Source organism: Branchiostoma lanceolatum, chromosome 13, assembly GCF_035083965.1.
Source record: "Branchiostoma lanceolatum isolate klBraLanc5 chromosome 13, klBraLanc5.hap2, whole genome shotgun sequence".
In the NCBI taxonomy this organism is placed as follows: domain Eukaryota; kingdom Metazoa; phylum Chordata; class Leptocardii; order Amphioxiformes; family Branchiostomatidae; genus Branchiostoma; species Branchiostoma lanceolatum.
In genome coordinates, this window is record NC_089734.1 from 15,561,773 (window position 1) to 15,573,324 (window position 11,552).

The following is an 11,552-nucleotide window of genomic DNA, read 5'->3' on the forward strand; positions in this document are numbered from 1 at the left end:
TAATATATGTCACCGTTATAAAGTATATAAAAAGGATTGATAGCATGAATTGACCGATGAGTAATCGGATCTGTAGTTGATTTATATTATGTAGATGTCATACAATTAGGCAATAACTGAGAAATCAACATGACGAACATTTAACATAAAACTTGAAAAAGACAGCAAAGCATTTATGGCATTTTTGCTTGACATACGAGCATTAGACACATAATTAAATGATAGCGTGTTTCGGCAGTGTTGCAAATTGACAAAAGTAATTTCGGCTATATCGTTATTTTCCAGTTCCTGGAGTCTAACTTCAACCCATACGAGTACTCCAACAACTCCCATAATATTCGCTCTAACGTCATTGGTCTGACTTTGAAATGCAGAGATGTTAGTATTCCTGTTTATGGTTTGAGTGAGCCGATTGACATCTTAACTCGGAGAAAGAACGAGAGTTTAGAAGAATCAATGTACATTTTTCAGGCCTCTTCGCTGCTGGGGAACCTGACAGTGAGTCTAAACCAGTTTCTTACACAGATAGTTAAAACGTTTTAATACATCGCCATGTTTCTAGCATTCATTTACCTTGTGATTTGAACTCTTTAAGGGGCGCAGATTTCATAAAAGTTTTCTTTTACCAAGATTATATCTTTTATGACAACAAAATTTAAGCTTATTAATAACACATTAATAAGCTTGAATTTTCAAGTTCAAGAAATAAGACACGAGTTCAAAAATGTTTATACTAACAGACAAACGGCAATAAGCCTACAGCTATAATATTAATGAAGGATATCACTATTCAGCAAGAAATAACAGCTTCATGTTTTCAATATTGATTTGATCCTTCCAAATACCCTTACCTGCACGAATCGTACCAGCCTCCTTATCCCAATGTTCCACCACAGGTTTTCAAGTTCTACGCAAAGAGACCACACGCAGCTTTAAGCTTCAGTCTTGACTTCAACAGCACGCTCTTTTCTCAAGATATTTCATTGTTTCTGCGCACTGGTGACCCTCCGACACCTGATGTCTTCAACTGGACAGCTGTTCTGCCTGTACCAAGTCATCAGATAGTCTCTATTCCATGGACGAACGGAACGTTTCTCAACTCCAGTTCCTACCGGTGGCTGCTTCCAGCAGAGGAAGTGGACATTACCCAGTCTGACGTGGACGATTTGACTGCATATTACATAGGTAAATAAGTGTTCTGATAGCTTATATGACAGTAACGATAGAGTACATTTTTGGCGGAGCTTCGGAGCTTCCATGTAAGACATCACGAAATCGCCGGCGAATACACCCGGATACACGGCGACATGCCGACCTGCGTGCCGATTACCGGCGCTACGAACGTCCCTTGCTCGCACGTAAATGTTGCCTGACTTGTGTGGGTCCACATCACGAAACCGCAGGCGAATGCACCCAGACACACGACGACATGCCGACCTGTGTGCCGATTACCGGAGCTACGAACGTCCCTTGCTCGCACGTAAATGTTGCCCGACTTGTGTGGCATCGCTACTCTAAGGCCTGTGGTATAAGTGGTACACGGTGGTATAGGTGGTTTTCATACTGAGACGAGCGAAGGAATAGGCAGCGCTCTTCTAAGGCTTGTGGTATAAGTGGTACACGGTGGTATTCATACTGAGACAAGCGAATGAAGAGGCATCGCTACTCTAAGGCTTGTGGTATAAGTGGTACACGGTGGTATAGGTGGTTTTCATACTGAGACAAGCGAATGAAGAGGCATCGCTACTCTAAGGCTTGTGGTATAAGTGGTACACGGTGGTATAGGTGGTTTTTATACTGAGACGAGCGAAGGAATAGACATCGCTACTCTAAGGCTTGTGGTATAAGTGGTACACGGTGGTATAGGTGGTTTTCATACTGAGACGAGCGAAGGAATAGGCAGCGCTACTCTAAGGCTTGTGGTATAAGTGGTACACGGTGGTATAGGTGGTTTTCATACTGAGACAAGCGAATGAAGAGGCATCGCTACTCTAAGGCTTGTGGTATAAGTGGTTCACGGTGGTATAGGTGGTTTTCATACTGAGACGAGCGAAGGACTAGGCATCGCTACTCTAAGGCTTGTGGTATCAGTGGTACACGGTGGTATAGAAGGTTTTCATACGAGCTAAGGACTGGGCAGCGCTCTTGTGAGGCCCAAGGCACCGTATAGGTGGCCAATCCTTCTTCGGGGCCGACGGAGCTCTCTTCCGCCTGGGTCTAATTTGGCACCCGGTGGTAGAGCGCTGCCCCTTCCTTAACTCGTCTCAGTATGAAAACCACCTATACCACCGTGTATCACTTATACCACAGGCCTTAGAGTAGCGATGTCTATTCCTTCGCTCGTCTCAGTATAAAAACCACCTATACCACCGTGTACCACTTATACCACAAGCCTTAGAGTAGCGATGCCTCTTCGTTCGCTTGTCTCAGTATGAAAACCACCTATACCACCGTGTACCACTTATACCACAAGCCTTAGAGTAGCGCTGCCTATTCCTTCGCTCGTCTCAGTATGAAAACCACCTATACCACCGTGAACCACTTATACCACAAGCCTTAGAGTAGCAATGCCTCTTCATTCGCTTGTCTCAGTATGAAAACCACCTATACCACCGTGTCCCACTTATACCACAAGCCTTAGAGTAGCGCTGCCTATTCCTTCGCTCGTCTCAGTATGAAAACCACCTATACCTGCGTGTCCCACTTATACCACAAGCCTTAGAGTAGCGATGTCTATTCCTTCGCTCGTCTCAGTATAAAAACTACCTATACCACCGTGTACCACTTATACCACAAGCCTTAGAGTAGCGATGCCTCTTCATTCGCTTGTCTCAGTATGAAAACCACCTATACCACCGTGAACCACTTATACCACAAGCCTTAGAGTAGCGATGCCTCTTCATTCGCTTGTCTCAGTATGAAAACCACCTATACCACCGTGTACCACTTATACCACAAGCCTTAGAGTAGCGCTGCCTATTCCTTCGCTCGTCTCAGTATGAAAACCACCTATACCACCGTGTACCACTTATACCACAAGCCTTAGAGTAGCGATGTCTATTCCTTCGCTCGTCTCAGTATAAAAACCACCTATACCACCGTGTACCACTTATACCACAAGCCTTAGAGTAGCGATGTCTCTTCATTCGCTTGTCTCAGTATGAAAACCACCTATACCACCGTGTACCACTTATACCACAAGCCTTAGAGTAGCGCTGCCTATTCCTTCGCTCGTCACAGTATGAAAACCACCTATTCCACCGTGTACCACTTATACCACAAGCCATAGAGTAGCGCTGCCTATTCCGTCGCTCGTCTCAGTATGAAAACCACCTATACCACCGTGTACCACTTATACCACAAGCCTTAGAGTGGCGATGCCACACAAGTCGGGCAACATTCACGTGCGAGTAAGGGACGTTCATAGTTCCGGTAATCACACAGGTCGGCATGTCGTCGTGTGTCTGGGTGCATTCGCCTGCGGTTTCGTGATGTGGACCCACACAAGTCAGGCAACATTTACGTGCGAGCAAGGGACGTTCGTAGCGCCGGTAATCGACACGCAGGTCGGCATGTCGCCGTGTATCCGGGTGTATTCGCCGGCGATTTCGTGATGTCTTGCATGGAAGCTCCGCCACATTTTTGCAATGTCACCATCACTTGCCCGTGGTAAAACAATTATACGTATGGGATGTATTTGCGCAAGGTTGACGACGATATTGTTGACATTGAATTTATGTTCAAATCACAGCCACAACATTATTTCGGAAATAAGTATAACAGGACAAATGTGAGTATTAAACGATGCATGGATGCGATCATATAAAACAAAACCTATATCTTTTCACTCCGTGTGGCATCTAGAATCGATCATGATTACCCTGCACTTTACTTTTATCAGCATCATATCTCACCTTACTCATCTTCGGATTTCAGGTGTAAAATTTGGCTCCGAGGATGACATGGCATGGCAAGAGCTAGTCAATTTTACTCTGTACGTGCTTGAAAGTGTCTGTGTCTTTTTTGACGAGGACATACATTTATGGAAGACTGATGGTTGTCAGGAAAGTCTGTCCTTACATCAACACCAAGCTGAAATATCAGCATGTTACCGGTGACTTGTTCTCAATACACTTTTGACTATCTGACGACAATCAGAGGAGTCGCAGCTAGCAGTACATGCCCGTCACTCATTTAGTAATTTATCTGAGATGAATAATTCCCCTACTCTTTCTTTTAAACAGATACATTCTGTCTTTTACAGGAAGGACTGATGTCAAATGCTACACATATCCATTGCCGTTGCAACCATCTCACTAAATTGCTGCTTTTGTTGCACCGAATCCTCTGAACATCCCAGAAATTTTGTCCGACTTCAAGCTTTTACTGGAAAACCCTATAGGACTTATCGTCGTTCTGACAGTATTTGTCTTGTATCTTCCTGGTATCGTTTGGTCGAGAAAAAACGATAGAAAGGATGTGCAGAAGGTATTAACAACTTTGTAATTTCATTTTCGTTTCAACGCAGTCTGTCAGTTTGGAAAAACAATTAATTCTATTAATGCTTTTACATGTGAACCCAACTAATTGCAGCAAATGGAATAAGATATTGAGAAATGAGATATTGGTGAAAATTTCAGTCTGTTTACCAATCGATTTTTTCAAGAACATCGCTGAAAATTCCAGTCCGTTTGTCAAATTGATTTGTTCAAGAACATCGATTTTTACGTAGCACGTAAAACATTTTAATGTTTTTGGGGGTAGGCGGGGATTGGAATCTTACCAGGTCACGTGCTGAACTCCAGGAAAGACTGCCAATATATCATCACTGTTTATACCGGATACGGAACTAACGCTGCAACTACAGCTGAGGTAAGTACAGACATAACAACCAAAGCAAGCAGATATATTTCTGAAATTATCTTTGTTGAAAGGGTGCTTTCAATATATTAAAAAAGACACTATTTACCAATGTTAAGTCTTCTTGGTTAATGCAAAGACATTATATAATGTCCTTGGTTAATGCACATTGTTGATCGCTATTAACCGTAACTAACTATAACCTTATTATCAATCAAGTCTGAATTCGAAATGTAAGTTTCAAAAATATAGTTAAGAACACCCTCATACTGGAGACTAGATTGCCAAGGAGGAAGTCATGTTAAATCAGATACATTAAACTTGCTTGCTTTTTTTAGGTGAAGATAGCGCTTAACAGCCTATATGAAGAAGCAACCCCTATCACCCTTCGTGACCGAACACGGTTTCTGTTTGAGAAAGGCAGCGTGGATTCCTTCCTTGTTTCAACAGAACAACCACTAGGAGGTCTCACCCACGTGCGTGTGTGGCATGACAGTAGCGGCCACAGTCCGGGATGGTGAGTCCCCGAACTTGTAATTCTGTAACAGACGAAACATGTGTTCTAACCGTGCGGTCACTTGTCCTTGGTGACTGTCCATCTGCGCCTGGCGAAGGGTTTCTTAAAGGAGTCCTAAATCCCAGAGGGGGGAGTTATTTTCCAATGGATGGTAATTTTAGGAAGTAGAAATGAATATTTTTTACAGTATACGATAAAGTACCCACTAGTCCCGTGCGCATCCAAAAGCATTCAGTATTCTACCGAATTCCCCAGGTGACCCTCAGCCTATGTGTTTTTTACAATGTGCCTGACAATGCCTGACAAAAGTTAGATTACAAAAAGAATGTCAGGTTGGTTAAGAAAACTCGTCTTGCCATGTGTTCTTTTATATCTTATCAACACTTGGCCTCCTTATTGTGCTTAACCACCATCATTTATGCTGAAAATATCCACGTTTCAAAATGTATATTTACGCATAGGGAATACACTGGTAGGGTCTTCAGGGGTTTAGTGAGTATCATATTGTTTTAAAAAACACACCCTGTGTAATTCACCACAAGCAGAATTCTGTTCAAACTCGGCTGATTATGTATTGATTGATACATAATCTAGTGGAAAATAACACCGTCTTCTGGAGTTTAGGACTCCTAATACTTTTAAGTACTCTCTAGTTCAAAAATGTCCGTCAGCTACAAACTATTTTATCTCCATGGCAGGTACCTGCGGCAGATTGTCGTGAGAAACAGGGGGACTGGCGAGACCAGCTTCTTTCTGTGTAACAGGTAAGTCTCTTATAATACTCAACGAAGGAAATACCTGTAATGCCAATCAACTACCAAATTGTATTTGTAGACATGTTTTAAATGATTTAGGTGTGAGGGAGTTTGATCAGAACTTATGTTTGTATTAATGCCAGTACCATTACAGATATTCACTGTCATTCACTGCTGTCCGACTTGTCTGGATAAAGTCAATTTGAAGTACATTAGGAAATATAAATGCAATTAGGCATCGAGGATACTTTATTTGGCAGGCATAATTTAATCAGCATACCGAAGCCAATGTTGCTAGTAATAATGGCGAATATTTGAATAAAGGTGGCTTGCAGCGGACGAGGACGACGGTAAAGTTCATCGCGTCCTTCCCAAAGCTGAACCAGACGAGATGACCAACTTTCGGAACCTATTCCTGGCCAAGAGCGCAAGGTAATTAAAAAAAACAAAAACAATAATAATAATTTAACGGTTCTCAGTGGCAAATGTGCTAGATGTTGGCACATCGGCAACCAAATCCGTAGTGTGTTTTTTGGCACATAGTTTTGACAGATTAGCCGAATAGGCTCAGTGGGCGTCACTCCACCGTCCGGGAAGGTAGTGTTAAGTTCCTTTCCAAAGGGCACAACGTCGAGGCATGGTGAGTATCGAACTCGGGACCTATTGATTCCGAGTTCAACGCTCTAACCGTTACGTCACGCCGACGTCACTAATTTAAGGATGCAGACAATTCCATTGTCAAGCAACTGGATCTGTGACTTTTTAACATCAGTATTTTTTGGGCGATTCCATAGCGTAGGTAAAAATCGCATTGACCATTTTCCCATTAATAATCGGAAGCACATTGCCGATTTTATGTACAATTTGAATTTAATACATTAATCGTCGTTAATTTCATTCGGTAGGGACATGAACGATGACCATGTGTGGTTCTCAGTGGTTGGTCGTCCGGCGCGAAGTCCCTTCACCCGTGTCCAGCGCCTGTCCTGCTGCCTGACGCTTCTGTACTGCACCATGTTTACCAACATCATGTTCTTTGGCCGCGGTGATGACTTCGACCCACCCGCCCCGATCCGATTCGCGGGACTGAAAATCAACCCCCCTATTTCCTGGACAGAGGTGAATATGCAATACTTAGATATAGAGATAGAGATAGTATTAGAAAATGTTCTTGTCGTAAGCATCAATGTTACATGCATTTCAATGAATATATAACGTTACTGTACGACCACAAAATATATTCAGCTTTCAAAGGACAAAAACTATGGCATCGATGCCCGTGCTTGCAAATGAATATACCGTTCATGATACCTGTCTTTTTTTCACGACAATTTTAGGGATGACTGTTTTAAGATTAATTTCTTTCTTGTGTTTTGACAATATTTTGTATAAACGGAATTATTTTTAGGTGATGATCAGTATCCAGAGTGCGGCAATCATTCTGCCTGTCAATCTACTCATCGTCTTCTTGTTTCGACGTTCTTACTCGACAACTAAGCCTGAGGGCAACGATGAAGAGACAAATACAACAGGCAAGCGGCCAAATCGGGAGGACAAAACGGTGTCTTTCACATCCTCTAGCGACGACCCGGATGTTCCAACAGTTTGGTCGTATGTGGTTCAAGCGCGGAGATACCCTCAGTTTTCCAGCGGCCCCTTAGTACGCTCGGAGGCACCGACAGGCACAGTCGAGTCTAATTTTTCAAATTCAGAGACAAGCAAGTTGGAAAACAAGACTAAGTTTTCTCTCCCATGGTGCACAATATACATTGGTAAGTGAATCCTTTTAACTTTTGAAAAGTGGCCATCATCGGTGATTTTGCATTTTAAATAAGATCATTTATAACATAAATTTCAAATTGCACCACCGACGTGCTTGTCTTGATACATGCAATATGATTTATGCCTGCGAACAGCTATGGAGAATTCCGAATTGAAATGCTATGGATTACTGATTCTTTCTTTTTACCTTCGCCGAGAAGGTTATGCATAGGGTAGCGTTTGCATGTATGTATGTATGTATGCGTGTGTGTGTGTGTAACTGACCAGCATAACTCGACAAGGCTTGGATGGATTGTCTTGATATTTGGTAGGTGGGTAGGTCTTGATGAGACCTGGTAATGATTAGAGTTTGGGTCCCTTAGCGGCTTGTTACGGTACTGCAGCGTATGAGGTCGTGGAACTCTAGTTCTTCATTCTACGGTTCTATTCCTACAGCCTGGCTTCTCCTCTGGGCCGCAGGTTTCGCGGCGGCGTACTTCACCGTCCTCTACACGTTGAGTTTTGGACGTGCGAAGGCAGAAGCTTGGATCGTGACGTTTCTGACGACGTTTGTCACCGACATATTTCTGACGCAACCCTTCAAGCTGCTGACTGTGGCCGTGATGTTTGCTTTACTTGCAAGGGTATATAAGTGCTTCCAGTTTTTTGGCTTATTTGTATTGCTACATCCATTGTGATGATTAGACAAATGCGAATTCAATGTCCTTTTTAAGTTCACTGTCAGTGCCCTGGTTCTAGGGTGATGCTGTTACTGTCAAGAATAGAAAACCATTAAAAACTTGCATGATGTAATATTCGCTAAAATTTGACCACTGAGATGTACCACTGCTCTTATCTAACGATGCTGTATGTTAGTTGACGTGTTCAAATGTGGTTGTCATCAAACATAAGCCATACCCCCAGCTTTTCCTCCCACCGTGATAATTCAAACCCTTGACCCCGTGTTGAAAAGATGAAATATTAAGCACTTCACTAAAATAAGCATAACTCAAAACGTCTACTGTCAGATTTATATCAGATACAGAATATCCCATCAGATAAAGGATATGCTGAATACTGTCTTATACTTTGATGAGGGTTAGACATCCAGGTAGTAAGATACGCCAAAATTAGTCACTCAAATGGATAAAATTTTGAAACAGTCAGACGTTTCAGATAGCATCCGCTGTCTTTCGTCAGTGACTAACGATAGGACTGGAAAACCAGATTTATGCCAAAACTTTGAATAGATAATTTTATGTTAATGAAGTTAAGACAATTTAGGATGTCTTGACGTAGTCTTCAAAGAAGATTAACTCAAGACAAGGTTTATGCTAATAGTTCAATTAGCTATTGTTGTTTTAGTACAGTAACTAAATGTTGTTCGTCCGGGGATGGGGCGTGGTGGGCAGTGCATTATTCCAAGTGCCTGAAAGTTCAACGCGTAGACCCCCTTTCCTGTTGAGGGCGGGATTGTACATCATCTCATATATTGCTTCTCTAACTCCCCGTTCGAACCAGCGGGATTCACGATCTACGATGTCCGTGGATTCGAGATTGAATGAGTGTCCCTGGTTGTGTTGTAGATTGTGGAAAATTGCAGAGGAGTAGCAGTTAGCTCTCTTTCTGCAATGTTCATTGTACCTTTGTCTTAGTGGTCGATTAGAGGGTCTACGCGTTGAACCTTCAGGCACCACCTCCCACCCCCGGACGAACAAAATTTAGTTACTGTACTAAAACAACAGTAGCTCATTGAACTATTAGCAGAAACCTTGTCTTGAATTAATCTTCTTTTGAAGACTTCGTCAAGACATCCTAAATTGTCTAAACCTCATTAACCTATCTATTCAGAGTTTTGGGTATAAATCTGGTTTTCCATTTCTATCATTAGTAACTGACGAAAGACAGCGGATGCTGTCTGAAACGTCTGACTGTTTTAAACTTCTATCCAGTTGCTTGAGTAACTGTCTTATACTAGTAATAAAAGGTTTTACCTGTGATTCTCAAAATAAAACAGACGCCAGTAGAAGACGATGACCCTCCACCGGCGTCACTACAAAAGGACGAGGAATATCTACAGGTAACATTTGTTAGCCAATATCAAAAACATTTGGCTGATCTGTAAATTTTTATCTTGTACTTTTCACATACAACAACAACAACCGAAAAGTCAATTCAAAAACCGTCTTCTGTTTTTTGTACGTCTTTGTTGTTTATCTACATACATGAGGACACATTTCACTATTGTAGAACGCCTTGTTGAATGTCTCTCAAACAAAGTGACATTCATGTCTCTTTATTCAGATGAATCTAGATAGTTCCAAACCTTTGACAACGACTAAAGTATGGATGGACTATTTTAGTGAGGATACGCCAAGGGATCTTCATACCAATGACAAAAAGGTACATTACCTTTGCCGCCTTACTCTCAGACACATGGCACTGGTTGCTAGCTTATGACCCCTATCACATTGAATATTGACATTTTCACCGATGATAAAAGATTTATGTTGGCTCTGGTAGTTAAAAACTTTTTTTTACATTTTCTTTCCTGTTCAATCTGACTTTTGAAGATGGCGCATAGATACAAGGACTTTTCAGAATGTTTTGACGTAATATGTTTTAAAGGCATAAATAAGTAAGCAAGCTGAAATGATGTTTATTTTTTCACTAATTAAAATACGTATACAATGCACCGTTCCTTAACCTACGGTGCATTCAAATAATGCATTTGATTGCAAAATCCAACGGTTTCTCTTCATATGTCAATAACAATTTAGAACGAAGATCATTGCAATGATCCACTGCCCATTGAGACGATCCTTACTGAACAGAGAGAAAGGAAGAAACGACGGAAGGTCGTCCTCGGGGTTCTCTTATATGTGATGTTCTTCACTGTTCTCATGATCACGTCGTACATGGAAAGAAGTCCTATGGCTTACCGTATGACTCAACACGTGCAAAATGTTATCATTGGCGATAGTGACAGCTTCACAGAGGTACACTTTTATTTCATTTTATATCAACCCTTTGCGTGAAGTTGTGATGTTTCATTTAAAGACTGCATAATCAGTCCATTTATACGCTGTTGAAAATCACCAATTATACCTAAAAAGAAATATTCATCACAGATACAGATTGATTCGTCAGAATATAGTCATAATTTAAGACATCTATATAGATTTCATTCTAATATGCTTTGTATCTTTTAGACTCGTTTTCCGAATTGATAGAATGATGTTTAATTTTTCTCAGGTCAATGACATCTCGTCGTTTTGGACTTGGGTCACTCGAAACTTGATCCCTGCGACGTACGAAGATACATCAGAAAACGACAGCGGCAAACAAATAGATACGTTAGGTTTCTCATACCCACTCGGACCAGTACAGATGCGACAGGTCAGGTCACGGCAAGGTAAGGGCTGCTGAAGACAGGCGCGATGTAGCTAGATTCTTGCCATGTAGCGAGAGTTACCTTAGACATTAAAGCAAATTTTGAAACAATGACGTCTAAAAGAACAATTTCTTGTTGCAAATCGAGTCCAGGCTTTGTTTACTCCTTGTTTTCTTAAAGGCTTATTCTAAAAGGTGACCGTAGACTGTGCTTATTAGGGTATCAATAAATGATTCCAATTTGTTAATGCGTGTTGCAGTAATGA

The 11,552-nt window shown here is 41.6% G+C and overlaps 1 protein-coding gene across 2 annotated transcripts; it reads left to right on the forward strand.

The window, feature by feature from the left end:
• Positions 1–822: 822 nt before the first annotated feature.
• On the forward strand, positions 823–11,296 carry LOC136447916 (polycystin-1-like protein 2). Of its 2 annotated transcripts, XR_010757798.1 has the most exons (13): positions 823–1,185; positions 3,937–4,068; positions 4,269–4,488; positions 4,765–4,872; positions 5,199–5,377; positions 6,076–6,141; positions 6,457–6,564; positions 7,038–7,251; positions 7,541–7,904; positions 8,350–8,537; positions 9,911–10,296; positions 10,674–10,892; positions 11,149–11,296. XR_010757798.1 is itself a non-coding variant. In XM_066447053.1 (11 exons), the coding sequence occupies exons 7-11, from the start codon at positions 6,524–6,526 to the stop codon at positions 10,016–10,018; spliced, it is 915 nt and encodes a 304-aa protein (XP_066303150.1). In that variant the 5' UTR covers positions 823–1,185; positions 3,937–4,068; positions 4,269–4,488; positions 4,765–4,872; positions 5,199–5,377; positions 6,076–6,141; positions 6,457–6,523; the 3' UTR covers positions 10,019–10,662. The 2 variants fall into 2 exon arrangements, 1 of the variants encoding a protein (XP_066303150.1); XM_066447053.1 differs by lacking the exons at positions 10,674–10,892; positions 11,149–11,296 and having other exon boundaries at positions 9,911–10,662.
• Positions 11,297–11,552: the final 256 nt, after the last annotated feature.

Coding starts and splice junctions, on each gene's coding strand:
- LOC136447916 (XM_066447053.1), top strand. CDS start 6,524: ATGACCAACTTTCGGAACCTATTCCTGGCCAAGAGCGCAAG. Junction 6,565..7,037: donor TTCCTGGCCAAGAGCGCAAG/GTAATTAAAAAA, acceptor TTCATTCGGTAG/GGACATGAACGATGACCATG. Junction 7,252..7,540: donor CCCCTATTTCCTGGACAGAG/GTGAATATGCAA, acceptor AATTATTTTTAG/GTGATGATCAGTATCCAGAG.